Source organism: Trachemys scripta, chromosome 17 (assembly GCF_013100865.1).
Source record: "Trachemys scripta elegans isolate TJP31775 chromosome 17, CAS_Tse_1.0, whole genome shotgun sequence".
In the NCBI taxonomy this organism is placed as follows: Eukaryota; Metazoa; Chordata; order Testudines; family Emydidae; genus Trachemys; species Trachemys scripta.
Genome location: NC_048314.1, coordinates 10,396,275 through 10,412,170, shown reverse-complemented (window position 1 = coordinate 10,412,170; position 15,896 = coordinate 10,396,275). Strand labels below are relative to the sequence as shown.

Below are 15,896 nucleotides of genomic sequence, written 5' to 3'. Positions count from 1 at the left end.
ACAGACTCAGACCAGTGAGGTACAGGAGTCTGGTAGAGGGCAAATATACTGGGTAGTTTTTTGTTCCCTGAGTGACCAGAGCAGGGGCTGCACTAGAGTAATCAGGAACCTGCTAGAACCAGTTAAGGCAGGCAGGCTAATTAGGACACCTGGGTTTTAAAAAGGAGCTCACTTCAGTTTGTGGTGCGAGCGTGAGGAGCTGGGAGCAAGAGGCGCGAGGAGCTGGGAGTGAGAGGGTGAGGGTGTGCTGTGCTGTGCTGTGCTGCTGGAGGACTGAGGAGCACAAGCGTTATCAGACACCAGGAGGAAGGTCCTGTGGTGAGAATAAGGAAGGTGTTTGGAGGAGGCCATGGGGAAGTAGCCCAGGGAGTTGTAGCTGTCATGCAGCTGTTACAGGAGGCACTATAGACAGCTGCAGTCCACAGGGCCCTGGGCTGGATCCCGGAATAGAGGGTGGGCCCAGGTTCCCCCCAAACCTCCCAATTGACCTGGACTGTAGGTTCTTCCAGAGGGGAAGGTCTCTGGGCTGTTCCCCAACCCACATGGTGAATCTCTGAGGCAAGAAAATTCACCAATAAGTGCAGGACCCACCAAGATAGAGAGGAACTTTGTCACACCTGCTGAACCCAGGGTTGTGAGTTCAATCCTTGAGGGGGCCATTTAGGGATCTGGGGCAAAAATCTGTCTGGGGATTGGTCTTGCTTTGAGCAGGGGGTTGGACTAGATGACTTTCTGAGGTCCCTTCCAACCCTGACATTCTATGGCTAGGAAAGAAAACACACAACCCTTGCCCTGATAAGAAAGGCTGCTGCTCCTTCTCTATCCACTTGCATCCAAGGAACTTGGTGTATTCACAAATTGTTATTTACTGTTTGTTCTGGTAGCGCTTGAAACCACCAGTCAGGTTCTGGGCCCTGCTGTGCTAGCCTCTGCGTGAATGCATAGTAGCCGAATGCTAGTCGAGACACCCAATAGTCATGGAAGGCAATGAGTACTATTCCTAACTCACAGTCAGCTAAATTGAAGCACAGAGAGCTGCGGTGACTTGCTGAAGGTCACAGAGCAAGGCAGTGGTGTGACTAGTTCCCAGGAGCCCAGACTCCTGGTCTATAGTTCGAACCATCCAATGACACTGCACCCTCGAGAAATGTGATGAAATATCAGGTGATTCCATAGCATTAAAGTGAAAATGGAGCCGGTTATATTCCTGTCTCCAGGAAGAGGGTGGTACTGCAAATTATGCAAATACCCAGAACATTCAAGCAGAGATGACACTGAAATACCAATAAACCAGATTAATCTCTCTGAAACTGGGGGGAAACAGGCTGATCTCCCTTCCCGCCTTAATGACTTTTCTAAAGAGAAAGCGGTGAGAGGAGTGGTGAAAAGGTGTGCAGGAGAAGGGAAATGTGATTGTGCAATGAAACTGTAAAATATCATTATAAACTGTGAAAACTTTTTTTTTCCTTTTGTAATGGGAAATGGAGTCAAGGGCTCCCAGATGGAACTGGGAGCAACAGAGACAATTTGCAGCAAAGATCTGTTTTCCTAAAATCTCATCATTAGATGCACCGGCACTCTGAGGCCCTGTCTTGGAAGGGAGAAGTGCTTAGAGCCATTCCTTCCTTTAAATAACAACAAATCCCCAGGTAGTGCCAGGCTGGCAGCAAAATATTATAAAACATTTAAGGAGATCACAGCATTGAGCTGGGGCAGGAAATTTTAATGACACCCAGGGAAGTGTTCTTGGCTTGGCTTCTCCTCAGCACAGATCTTTGCTAATTTCACTCCTCAGCAAAGGGAATAGCCGAGTTCAAAACCGGAGGCTAATTCTTCTGTTTGGACAGCAGCCCTTATTGTGTGTAGAAAAGAGAGGGGGCAGGAGGGAGGAGAAGCAAACTTCCTCTCTGCTGCGCTGCACCAGATGAATTGGGAGGAACGGAAGGGAATTGGCTTGGGGACCAGAAGGAAGTTGGAGTATGTGGCTCTTTCAGAGTTAGACCTTGTCTATACTGGGTTGTTTGTGCACAAGTGGTGCAAATCGCCATGCAGATGCCCTGCCCTGGTAAAAGATGCGGCTTACATAAGTGACTCGACCCTGGCTTTTTACTGGGATCAGCTGCACCACAGAGCCCTGCATGGGCCTATTTGTAATCCTGCTCCCGTCCCACTCTGGCTATAATGGCAGTGGGTCCTGGAGGACCCACGGAGTCCTAGTCCCACTGCCGGGCTCTGCACTAGTCCCGCACAGGGACTGCACCAGTTCAAGCTCAGTTTTGCACTGGTGCAGTGTCTTCATCAGAGGTGTGTGCCACCGTAGCTACCTGGATGTAATGACACTCGTTCAAACTTCCCGGGCTTAGACAACTCTTTGGAGCTTTGATCGGTGTTAAAGCCGAGCATCGCGTGAGCCAGAACCATGTGCTCAATGTCTTTCAGATGTTGCCGTGCACATAAATACTCAAGGCTCTGTCAGCAGCACGCTCTGGTGTTTGCAGAGGGACGAGCCAGCCTCTGAGGAAGGGGGGGGCTGGTGCACTTATTCAACACGGTCCCAGGGGTGTGGCTAGACTGGCCTCAAAGATCCTTTTTGAGGCACAGTCTCTTAATAGAAGCCAGTAGCCGCGGCAAATCTAAGAGTGGAGCCGCTGCTACCAGCATCCTCAGCTCTACAAGAAACGCTGTCAAAGAGAGAGGCTGGAAAAAAACAAACCAACCCAGTCCTTTTGCAGCAGATAAATGGGAGCTTGCTCAGATGTGCCACGTTCCAAAGCCAGCTTGGATAAAAGCCAAGCGATGAGGGCCACAGGGCCTCGGAGAGAAGCCACCCCCAGCATCAGGCAGCTGAGCAAATCGGAGCTGCAGAGGTCCAGAGACGGTGAAGGCAGGAATGGAAACAGATGTCGAACGAAAGCAAAAGGAGGCGGAGGAGAGTCTATTGCACCAGGTGGCTTTTAATAACCAAACCATCTTTATTGCTCTTCTTTCTCCGTTCATTTCCTTTCTTTCGTACGTGTGTTTTCTCCTCCTGTCAGAACAATTAGCCTCAGGTTTGTATCGCTGCTTTGCCTCAATTTTATGGGACAGCCAAATAAGTAGAAGCCGGTTGCAAGCGAGCGTCCCCCCTCCCAGTGCTGGCTTGTGTCGGAGAGGTTGGAGGGTCCTTGAGGCAGGCGACTTGCTGCTCTCTGGATTCCCTCTCTGCTTTTTAAAATATTTGTAATAGACCTTTTTAAATTTCAATCCCCGTGTTTTGTGGGGTTTCGTCCGACGTGGCCCACGTTACAGAGGTGGGAATTGGCTCCATTACAACTTGCCAGGATGCAGGGGAATGGTAGAGCACAGGTAATTACATTGAAATAGTCGTGGTGGGAAGGAGCAAGGGGAGGTGGCCTGTGCCTGAGTCTTTCCTTCTGCGCTGCACCGCTGCCTCTGTGGCACATCCCTCACTGTCCCTGGGTAGCCTGCCATAGTGGGATCTTGGGCTTAGAAGCAGGGCACTCAGATGGGAGGTACGACTCCACCCAAACCCCCAAACTAAGCCAGGCAGCCAACTTGCAGAAAACAACCTGAAATAAAACCAAAAAAACCCACTCACCTCTCATGCGCTAAGCTGCTATGACCATTTGTGGGACTCCCCCCGGTGCTGTGCAGCCCACTTTCAGGGTGGGGGTCTAGGGGCAGCTGCCCCCGGGGGATGTCCTGGCAGCACCTCTCTAATGGAGACATGTTTCAGTGGGATGGTGTCCCAGATTCATTGCGTAGGACGTGTCCTCTTGTGAAACTCCTGGGATCTGCATTATTTTTGTCAGAAGGATCCATGAGCGCTGGTAGGGAATCCCCTCCTTCATTTCACTAGTGGTCAAGCCCCATTCTCTCCTCCCCAAAATATATGGGTGCCGTTCCATGAGGAGAACTTCCAGAAGTTTCTCTCCTCCCTCTTAATCTCCCTCCCCCCAGCCTGGGACAACTTGCTCCCAAATTTCCAGCCGACACTGTCAGAAACTCCGAGATCCTACCACCACCTCACCCCATGCCGAGTGGAAGATGTCATTCTAATTTCAGAGCAGGAACACAGTTATAGACTCCTACCGAGTAGCTTTTGTGAGGATTTAAACCTTTAAGTGTTACTTAAAGCATCATTTATCAGCAGCAAGAAAGAAGGGGGAAAAAAAACAGAAAAGAAAGAGCCCCTTGGTTGAATTGTCAGAATCCCCTAAGAATATGTTAGCCACTCCTCAGTTATGCACTCACAATGGTTCTTTCTTGTAAGGAATCTTTTAAAATGTAGAGATACAAGTGACAAAAGCTGCCTGTAGAGAAACCACGGCTGGAGAAAGAGACCCGGGAGGACTTAGCCTAGAGTGTGTCCTTGCTGCACACCAGTTTGAAATGTGGTATCCATTAAACCCTCCTGTTTTCACAACCTGTATACGGCAGGGACATGCGTTTACATCTGGCTGTGCTAGTGGGGAGGCTGGTGAGACTCTCTGGAGGGGAGCATGAGGAGGGAGCGATGTTCAATCTGGAGGGATCTTTGGGTTATAAAAGCTGCCCCATTGTGGAACTCAAAGCACATGTGCAATAGTGGAAAGGAAACAGACCTGGATTGCAACATTTTTTTTTTCAAGCACACACCCCCTTCCCCTCTCCATCCCATCCACTCTCCAGCAAACCTCGAGAAAAGATAGTCCTTGCTCCAGCCCTTCCAAGTCAGTGGGCTTGGCCTTTGTTGGACCAGCCAGAGCAGTGAGCCAAGCCCCTCCCACTCCAGTGGAGTTCCCTACCACCCAAACATTTAGACCCTGCCCCCCCTTGGAGATTTACCCCAATTTCAACCCCCGGTGTAGCTGGTACCTCTGCAGCAGACGGGCTGAACAGCTGTCAGCAGCGATGTGCAGCGTGATGCACTTTTACCCTAGTTTCAAGGGGGGCAGATTCCACTGATGGCAGCTTTTCCCATCTGCACTGGGGTAGCTACACTGGTGTCTGAAATCGGGGCCAAAGCAGCAGCCCTTAAGTCCAGTTGTTGTTAGCTGGCGTGCTCAGCTGAATCTCGCTGTCCCATTTGTTCGGAGGGGGAAACAGGCTGAAAACCCCACGAGGTTTTCCAGGTCCAAGCCAACCCCTCGATTGCCCCCTTACAAGGGCAGCAGGATCTTAAATAAGATGTAACTCTCCCCCCTCCCCCCGACAAATGCCATTCCATGATTGCCATGCAGCTGATCTCTTATTATTTCATCTGAAAATTATTTATCTTCTTCCCACATGATCGTCTCCTCTACGCTTGTGGAACGGCGGGCAGCGATTAGCGGCTTTTGCTAACTTCCCCCAAAGACTGCCTGAGCTCCTCGGGCTGCAACGTTGGGCTTGCAACGACGTCTCATTTTGTTTTTAATTAAATGTGTTGCTTGAAATTGTTTGCTTTCGCTCGCTCTTCTCCCGCCCTCCGTGGTGATCAGGCATTAGTTTGTTTCCTCAGACGTTTCAGTCTTGTGTGCGCAGCATGCCCCGCGCGTGCTTTTGCCTATTAAATTAACATCAGGCGTTAGACTCCCAATCTGGGAAACTGGCTGCATTTCCTCTGGCATTGTGGCTAAATTCTGCTTTCGGCGTCACTGAGAGAAATCTGGAGTTAAGCCATTGATTTACTCCAGATTTACACCAGTGAAACAGAGAGCAAGATTTGACCCTTCATGTAGCTGTCTCACCGCTGCAAACTGCTAGAGGGAATCTTATTCCTGTTTGCTTGTCACTAGGGACCCTGCTTAAACCTTATTCAAATCCCATTGAAATCAATAGATGGACTCAGTGGACTTTGAACCAGGCTTTCATAGAATCATAGAATCTCAGGGCTGGAAGGGACCTCAGGAGGTCATCTAGTCCAACCCTCTGCTCAAAGCAGGACCAATCCCCAGACAGATTTTTACCCCAGTTCCCTAAATGGCCCCCTCAAGGATTGAACTCACAACCCTGGGTTTAGCAGGCCAATGCTCAAACCACTGAGCTATCCCTCCCAGATTCCCTCAAGAATTGAACTCATAGCCCTGGGTTTAGCAGGCTAATGCTCAAGCCACTGAGCTATCCCTCCCCTTGATAATACCTGAATATGCAATCACGCTGTTGCATTTAATCATGTAAAGCCCTGTACAAACACTTCACAGTAAGCAGTGTTTTCCCCTTCTAGGGACACTGTTCAGTCTGACTGACCCAGGCAATATATGTTTCTCTTCAAGAGACCGTATTCGAGGGTCTGCTTGTCTTGAATGCCATTGCATTTCTGGGAACCTGTGGGGTTCGTGCGGGCTCTGAATCATCAAGTCGTCGTGGTTTCCGCAATAAAGCATAGCCTTGCTCTTGTACACTCGGCTTGTAACAAACTGTAAGCAAACAGCTGCCGCGTTTACTGGGTGCTCATTCGAAATATTAACAGCAGTTTGTGGGCTGTATCAGCCCAGATCAAAGGGATTCAAAGGCTGTTTTCCAGCATGAACACTTTTTGGATGAAGAGCTAATAGATTCCGCAGACTGAAGTACATCATGTTTTTATCGTTCCTTTGACAGGCTTCTGATCCCAAGATGTTCTCTCTTTGCTTGCCTGTCTCCCCCTCCCTCCTTCCCTCAAATAGTGGCTTGCGAGAGACAGGGCTGCCTGCAACAGGCAAGGCCACCCAGCCAGGAAGCCCAGGTTGCTAGCTCAGTTTGGGAGGGCAAGTGAGCGCCTCTCCTCTCTCCTTTGCTTTATACTGTGAGCAAGGAGGAGCTTGACACTGAAGTGATGCCTGTCATCGGATCCCCTTCAAGGCACAGGGGTGTGGGGATATACGGGCCAGTGCTGCAGGCTGGAATCTGGTCACCTGGGACCTTTTTAAGGGCAGCAGTTTCAATGTCACTTATGTCAGTTTCGATTTCGGGGGGGGAGGGGGGGAGAAAACCAGGCAGGCAAGGTGCACAGAAGGGCTTTGCCATCTTGGGGCAAAGGGGAGCTTATTGGGACCCTTAACTGGGAGAGAGGAAGAAAGGTAGCACCACGGCATGTCAAACGGGTGATGGGTGGGGGAGGCCCTTGTGGAATACAATACATGCGTGCAGCCAGCCTATGGTTAATTTCCGCAGCTGATCAACAGGGGTGGGGTGTTGGGGCGGGGTGACGAAATGCGGAACAAAACTTTCCCAGTTTTTGCAGGGACATACGGAAAACTTGGCCTTTTAAAAAAATCCCTTCAGCAAGAAATATTCTGGATATCTAATTCTCTCCTGATGAGTGCGGAGCATACGTTTTCTTTCCCTCATCCCGCGGCAGCTCGAGTTTGCATGTTTCACTCATGCTGTTGTTTCTGGTGCTGTACAGCACGGAGGACGTTTGCTCTTGGTGCCTGGCCGCAGCATCTCTTCCACTGACATGCAGATGCATCTTGTTTGAGCCTTTATCGTCGCCTGGCCTTCATAAACATTGCGGAACAATTAGAGTGAGGCTGGATTTCTCTGAACGATTGTCCAGCTTCCAGAGAATGTGGTTGGGCAATGGCCCAAGGCTGTGCCGTGACCATTGGGAGGCTCTGAGAATTAAGTGGAAGCTTTCCTTTGATAATCTGATTTCATTTTCAGCCTCCACTGGGTTCAGAGGTGCCAGATTAGGAACCTAAGATGCTGCTGCTGCTAATAATAATATTGCTTTCTCATGTCATCAGGGGGGAATACGAGCCAATTTTAAGATCTGGATTGAGGTGAATGCCGGGAAGGGCGGAGGCCTTACCTGGAAACATGAAGACTTTTGGAGGATTTGCTGTTGTCCTTCAATGGGCAGCAGCCTGGCCCACTCTGGATGGGCCTGAGATCTGGACTAGCCAAACCCTCTGGGTCCTGGAGAGAGGGGGTGGAAGGGCTGCAGCTGCCTCAGTTTCCTCAGTTACAGAGGGGAACGTGCCTCTGAGCCAGCCTCCTCCGCACCCAGCAGAATTCTGCCACTTTGAGCCCAGCTCTGGAATCTTTATTCCCTCAGGTCTCCGCAGTGCAGCTGATGTGGCGTGTCAGCCTAGGGACGGACTCTCCGATTGGGTGTTCTTGGCTACCTGCTTCCATGCAGAGTTTGACTGGAGGAGCTGGCAACAGCAGCTTGCTGGAATGGCGGATGTCGTGCGGTGTTCTTCCCCAAACAGATGGCCCCTCGTTGGGCAAGACTGACACCATACAGTGGAAGACAGCATGGGGGGCGTAGTTATAACCAGGCCAGGGCGGTTCATTTTGGAAACTGCCATTGCAAAGCACTCCATAGAAAATGTCAAGAACAGATGAATCTCCAGCAAAATTCAGAGACGCGCTGCTAATGGCACAGATAATTGTCCATAAAGAGAGCTTTAACAATTAAACATAACACTCAGTTCCTCCCGCAGGAGAAATGGTTCTGGTGTCAGCTGTGGACATACACAGGTTTTTAATCACTAATTTAAAACTTGTAGAGCCTCTTCAGTGGCTTCAGCTTTGGCTGGTGTAAAATGTGATCATCAGTAACGGCCTCGAGCCACAGAGGCCAGATCTGCAGGAGTCCCGGGATCTGAATTTTCACTGAGTTTGGATCTGAGCCTTGGCCCTTTACAGAAACAGGAGCCAACTACAGTCAGTGATTTGGATCTGGGTTCCAAACCCCTCCCTCCCAAATGCTGGTCCAGTTCTCTCCTGCCCCCCCTCCCACGCGTGTTCCCCTTGGAAGCACAGGGAGTGCTTCTCACCCCATTCAGCTGGGGAATTCCATTCGGGCTCGTGTGTTCTCCACAATCAAACCCCCAGAGCTGGAGTGACTCTGAGGATTGAATTCCTCTTTCTCCCTCAGAGGACAGGTGGACACTCTCAAGGAGAAAGGGAGACCCCTCCACCCCCACAATTCCAGAGAGTGAAGTGTCCCACTCTCCCATAGGGGAGATCAGATTTGCCACCCCTCAGTTTTCTCTCCCAGGTCAGTGTATTTTGGATCACATGGCTGGAGTCCCTTGGCTGCTTCTTTGTGATGACTTTGAGAAGCAAAATGTACTTTTTAAATTTTATATGCATAGGGATGGGAGAGGGCCGGTCAGTGGAGAGTGGATGGTGGTATCCTAGTGGGAGAAGCCCATTCTTGTTTAATAGGAATGAAAATAATAGTTTTCTATAGAAATGTAAAAGGGTTATTCCAAGTACCCATGTGTTTGTACAGCACCTTGCACATTGGGGTCCTGGTCCAGGACGGGTTTCTAGGGGCTACAATAATAAAACTAATAATAACTATAGAATTGAACAGAGGATATGATCTCTTCTATAATTTTTGCCTTTGTTTGTTTGTTTTTAACCATCTTATAGAATTCCATAGCAGGGATATAATTCTATAGGGATTTCTTCATAAGGGCAGAAGCATTAAGAAAGGGGTTTAATATGACCAGCCACAGCGGTCAGGCAAGAAATGATAATTTTAGATCAAAAGGCGTTTGGCTGGCCAAGAAGTAGCAATGGGCTAAAAGAGACAAAAAGGGAGAAAATACAACTTTAAGTGGAAGTCAAAAATGATCTGTCTCTTAAAAATAAAAGAGAGAGAGAGTTAGAAAAGCCAACCCTTTCTAGCTGCCTTTTAGGTGCTTTGTTCTGTTCCCTTGTTAGATATCTGTGTCCTGAGCTGTTTTATCCTTTTTTGTTCTGGAAAATAATTTTTGAAATGTCAAAACTTCAAGCCGCTTTTGTCAAGCTTAAACAGTCTTGTTGATCTTTGAAGGAGACCTCGGGATGAGACACATGAACTTTTGAAGCTGCCTTAGCTGGCTTGACTTTGATCAGCATTTGAGACCGGGGGGTGGAAACCCAAACAAAACAATAGCCTGAAGTCTTTGTGGACCTTGTAGTTCTGGGAAACAGCTATGTTTGAGGCCAAAAGACATACGTAGCTTTGTGCTGAAATGCTCTGTGCCAGCCATGCTCTTTGTTTGCCTCTGCCCCTCCTTCATTCCATTTCTCACAGCCGGCGGAGACGGGCCACGTCAGTCACTACTTGATTTATTGGGACTCTGTGTAGACACTGTTTCGTTTTTGTTTTGTCCTTCCTTATGCAATCGGACGACCTAGCATTAATGACAGCCTGGTCCTGAGCCCGAACGTTCTACCTGCCGGGTGAATTCCATTGAATGATGTTGAGTTGTTCCAGAACAAAAGACCCTTCCTTCCTGCGTGCTAGTGATGTTTTACATCTCTAGGACTGCAGCTGGTTAGCATTGGGAAACAGAATATCAGGGTTGGATGGGACCTCAGGAGGTCATCTAGTCCAACCCCCTGCTCAAAGCAGGACCAATCCCCAACTAAATCCCCAAATCCCCCCGCTCAAGGATTGAACTTACAACCCTGGGTTTAGCAGGCCAATGCTCAAACCACTGAGCTAAATACCTTGATCATTTTGGGGCCAATGTCCGAGCTGCTTGAGCTGAAATCCTGGCACAGTTGATGTGAATGGGAGTTCTGAAATGGACTTCGCTGGGCCCAAAGTTTCAGCTCTATGTCCATGGAGACATAGGGGCAGACGGGCCAGATTTGATTGGCGTTGTGACCTGGTGCATAGGGTTGCCGCACCATTCAAATTTGGCCCAGCCACCCTACTGTAGATGGAGGGGTGGCCGGACCGAACCTGAGCTGTGCGGCGACCCTGTGTGCCACTCGCAATGCCTCTCAGTTTGGGGGATCCAGAGAAAACTGCCCCGTCTTCCCCGCTGCGGGGGGCCCTCAATGCGGGAAATGTTCTGCTTTAACCGGGGCAGGTAGATTTGGAGGTCAAAGCAGGACAGTCCCTTGAAAGCTGGGACCGTGCGGAGGCCTGACTATGGTTTCTCACCATTCTTTAGAGTTCAGTGTTGGTGGCTCTCCTGATTTTTTTCATAAGTGACGGGATTTCAGCCAGGGCCGGAGCCTAGACTGGTGATGACACAAGCAACTCTCTTGCCCATCTCCTGAGGCAGAACATCCAGCCAGAGCTCCTGCAGGAAGAGCTCTGTCCCCCTGCACCCAGCAACCTCAAGCCAGCCTCACAAGAGGAGAAGGGAGCAGATAGGGCCCAGCAACTCAGGGGGGCTCTATTCTTCCCCTCCCTTCCTGTGAGCAATGGGACAAGGTGTCTCCTCTGCTCTCCCTCCCTGCCATATCCAGCCTGGGAATAGGCAGGGGGGTAAAGAGTCCCTGGAGCTGCCCCCCACTTCCTGCTAGAAGGGAGAGAGGGGTCCCTGTTACAGCCACCAGCCCCAGGCCTGGGAGACGGGGAGTGAAGAGCCCCAGGAGGGAAGCGGGGACTGAACTGTTGGGTTGGGGGCGGAATTAGCTTCTGGGCAGGGAACAGACAGATGTGGGGCTGAGAGCTCCTGCAACAGAAACCAAGAGCCCCTTGCCCAATAAATCTGGGTGAGTGGGCAATACACATCCCCTTTTTGCAGGAGGGTGACTAAGTGTGAAGGTGATGAGGATACCCGTGAGCCTGCCTGACAATCTGAGCTGGGGGAACAGGACTCCTAGTCGCCTGCACTACCTTGTGCATAAGCTGGTCTGTGAGTGGACAGATGAATAAATACCCGTATGCGTGTGTGGGTTTGTGAAAAGGTCTTGTGTTTGAGAGAATAGATCCCCCAGTTTACATGGACATTGGCCTGAATTCTGCAAGTCCAAAGGGCTCCCGGAGTCCCCCGTTAGTGCCATGTTCGCCTGTTGCTGTGTATGGTGCTTGCATAAACTTCTTTTCTCTTTTTTACTTGCCTCTCAACAGCAAACACACAGTTTCCAGCTGGGTTTTTCAAAGGAGCCTGAAATTCTATGGGTATTGGATACCTAGCTCCACTTTCAACCTATCCCATACCCCCCAATACCTATCTCTATGCTGCTATACCTTTGAATAGTCTTGGTGTTTTTTAAACTTCGCTTTATGCCTTTTTATTTCTGTTTTGCTTCTTGGTTAGTTTGTTGCTCTTAGTTTATTGCCTATTGATTTTGTTTCTATTAATTTGGGGTTGGCTGCATGTTAAATCCGGGTAGAGAGCTTTGGTGAAAGTGTAGTGTGCTGGTCCATGTCGTTGCTCAGTCCTTTAGGGCGGGGGGAATTTTCCCGTCAGGTGCCCTCATGGAATATACCTGCATAGTTCTCAAAGCCGCCCTCCCCACCAGTTTAAATACAATGGAAGTAAGGCCCAAGATTTTTTTATTGCATATACGAATATATCAAGTGTGCATGTGTAAACACCCCCGCACACGTACATATCTGTAAATTGTGTAAATGTCCAATATGCAAATATAGGCACCTAAGTAAGTGTCCAGTTTTTCCTACCTGCTAACCTCTTGGCAGCTCCCATTGAAATCAGCTGGAGCTGCTGCGAACTTGGCACTTATTTCTCATTGGGTTTTCCCAGGCCGCTCATTTAAGCACCTGCACTGAGACTCCTGCTTTATAAATCTTCCATGGGTGCGGCAGGAGGAAGGTGATTGAGAGGTTTCTTTCTCACTCGGCCTTGATAAGCCTCATTTCCATGGCAATTAACTTTTAATTTTCAAACGGATGCATGTGTGCTGGTTCTTATCCTGAGGGGGTTCGTTAATCGCTTGGCTTCCACTGGTGCTAATGGGAGACAGGAGACGAAAACCTCACACAATGTTTTTGGAAATTAAAGACTGAATCCTTTATTAAGTCGTGTGAGTCTTCTGTGCGGCAAAGGGATAAAGCCTGTTGCTGCAGAGACTCTCACTCCGGGGAGTCACTTGGAAGGCTCTGAATCCTCAAAAATCTAGTGCATTTTTGCCCTCTATTTTAAAGGTTATATTGAGACCTGGAAATCGAAAGGAAAGAAACAAATTAGTTCCAGGCCTCTTTTATAGTCCACAAAGTACATCTGTTTCTGTCATTCTTCTCCCAGTGACCTCCATCCCCTGCTTTTGATGTCTTCTACACCTGTTACTTCACCAAATGCTACTTTTAATGGCCAGGGTTCCCTGCCTCACCTCTGATCTGTGCAGCACTCTTACAGACGCAGTCTTATAATCAATGTAATTGAAGATCAGAGTTAATGAGGACCTCTGCGTTTGTGAAATCCCCCTAGCGATGCTGGGCTTCAGATGTTAGATAAGGAAATGATTGGGCTGAACTGAAAATCTATTTGGCTAATTAGATGATGCATATTCCCACAAGGCGGTGGGGGGCGGGGGGAGAGATACATTTCACAAATAAAGAAACATCAGATTTCTTAGGAAAAGGGTTTTGGCAGGAATTTACTTTTCAGTCACTGACCTCTGGAGGAAGGGAGTTTCAGGAGAGAGAAGGCTGCTCGTGCAGGGAAGTGAGGGGAAAAAAAGGAACATCTTTTATTGGACCAACTTCAGTTGGTGAAAGAGATGAGTTTTCGAGCTCCACCGAGCTCCTCTTCAGGGGAAGTAGCATATGGGGCAGGTTCATGCCTTTTAAGCCAAGAGCTAATCCGGTGGTGCATTCTGCTGCTGCTGTCTATGAATGTATATGGTCCTCATCTCCCTAGAATCCGTGGGGCTCAGAAACATCACCCTATGAGATGGGGAAGTGTTCACCTCCTTTTGCAGATCAGGAGCTGGGGAACAAATTTAGCCATTTGTCCAGGGGCAGGGAGTCTGGCAGAGCCAGGTGATGAATCTGGGTTTTCTGAGTCCTGGGCTAGTGTTATAAGCAGGGCGAATTCATACAGATGTGAGCTGAACAGCAGGTTCACATTCGGGGGTGGGAGGGGCTCTCAGTACTCCTCAGTGCTCTGCTGCGGCTGTCAGGCTGTTCACTGAGGGCAACGGGACAGCCTGGTTCTGGTGGTGGAAAACAGCTCTGGTAGTGCACCAAGCTGTGAGAGGACATAGGGTTGGGCCGATGCGATGCAATGAAGCCCCAACACCCTGTTTGTAGATCTGAGCAGTAATCCTCCACCCTGAGCTCCCCCATCCCCTGGGGAAGATAGTTCCCTCCTGCAAGCGGGGTGCAAGGGGCCAAATAACCAATGAAAGAGGAGAGTGACATCTACGGGCTCATTCTCCTTCCATCCCTTAGCCCCCAGAAGACCCTTTGTGTGAATATTCCTGCATCGGGGCTCTGTGTGATTTGGGGAGTTGTTGAGGTTCAAGAAGACGGAGCAAGGGAGCAATCATCCATTCCTGGCAGGAATCGCTCTGGAAAACCAGGGGACGGTAACTCTGGAGTGTCACAGAGGAGGCTGTTCAGCACAGTTGCATCTGATGCACTACACATGAGATTGGCAAGAGTTTGCTTTCTGCAAATAGCACAGCCAGGCCAAGAGGGAAGTGGGAAGAGCAACTGCATGGTCACATGATGATGCTCTCCCCAGGCGGTGTGCAAACCATTAGGGATCTTGTCTGAAGTGTCTGTCCTCTTCTCCTCTTACCCTCTCCAGCTATGCTGAAGTGCTTGGAGTGTTGATTGCACCCGACTAACAAACTGCCCCTCTCCCTGTTTTTCCCCCTGCAGGAAGCAGTTTTGTTGTGAGCGAAGGAAGCTACCTGGACATCTCTGACTGGTTAAATCCAGCCAAGCTCTCCCTTTACTATCAGATTAATGCCACCTCCCCCTGGGTGAGAGATCTTTGTGGGCAGAGGACCACCGATGCCTGTGAGCAGCTGTGTGATCCAGAGACTGGTAAGTGGAAAGCGGCAGGCAAGAGACTTGGCGAAGCGTTGGAGGTGTCTGTCTACACAATCCGCTGCAGGCTCTGGTTGGTATTTTGCTTGGTATTAAGAGTGTCTGTGCTGGTGGAAGTGCAGTCCTTCGTAACCAACGAACGATTGCTCTACCAGCCCTTGAGCATTGGGCTGCTAGGTACTGGCCCTTCCACAATGATGTAATTTAGCAATGATCTCTCATGCAGCTCTCCAGCACGCAATTAGAAAGGGGGGTCCAGTACTGTCTTTTCTAACTTAGAAATGGTCTCTCTTTTTATTATGATTTGTACTGTGGTAGTTCCTTGAGCCTCTATCATCGACCAGGACCCTACTGTGCTAGACATCTGTCAGCTCTCCAGCGTGGCACTGTGAGGGAGAGGAGTTACTCTGTTGTTGAGAGTTGTCCGTCATCTGAATAGCCTTCCCCTGCAGGGTCCACACACATCATGGCATCAGGATCACAATCTTTTGGAGATGCTGCAGAAACTGCAAGCCCGTGCAATTGTGTGTTGTGCCCTAATGCCTCTCAGCGCAGCTGTGGGAAGCCTGTCCCCAGAGCCTGTAATTAGCAAGGAATTGAAAAGAATCCAGCAAATAAAGGAAAGGAATTAAAAAGAAAACTTGTCAGCAAATAAACTCATGGCTCTGGCCAACTGAAAGCTCCTTATCAGGTCACTTTCCACTGACACCTCCTTTTCTGCCAGCGCTGATAATGAGGGAGCGGGCGCTCTGCATGTGAAGATGGCTCTGTGGCTGTGGTTGGTTTGCTGATGAGGGCCCTTGGTGCCCTCTGCAGGGTTCGGGGAGAGTTATCATTTCCCGGTGCCTCTCCCTGGAATGCTTTCCTGGCTGGCTGGAGGGAAGTGGCCTTGGCGCTGATAAAACTCCCTGCCTGCAGCTGAATCTAAAAAGCATGCAAATAACCTTGCCTCCCGGAACAGAAATGGGATAACCTTTGGCTCATCGAAGGAGAAGCATCAGACCTTCCCCTCCTTCCACCTCCGCTCTTGTGCAGCCGGTGCTAGGGAGAGCCACAAATCCCCAGCAGTAGGGTGGGATTCTGTTTTCAGGTTTCTGCTGGCTGGATTTGAAGAGGGGCAGTTTGTGGCCATCAGGCTTGGAATGCACTCTTACCCCATGGCAGCCTGTGAGGAAGAAAGGAGGGCTGCATTTTCATCTCTTTCAGCACTTAAGGCTGTGAAAGCTTTCTCCGTGTCATAGAA

The 15,896-nt window shown here is 49.6% G+C and overlaps 1 protein-coding gene across 3 annotated transcripts in view; it reads left to right on the top strand.

Annotated features, from left to right (window-relative positions):
• Positions 1 to 15,896, top strand: part of ASTN2 (astrotactin 2) — a 542,812-nt gene that overhangs the window by 147,542 nt on the left and 379,374 nt on the right. For all 3 annotated transcript variants that reach the window (XM_034793415.1, XM_034793417.1, XM_034793416.1), the window contains exon 6: positions 14,483 to 14,650. In XM_034793415.1, coding sequence (XP_034649306.1) covers positions 14,483 to 14,650 — 168 coding nt within the window. The remainder of the gene's footprint in view (positions 1 to 14,482; positions 14,651 to 15,896) is intronic.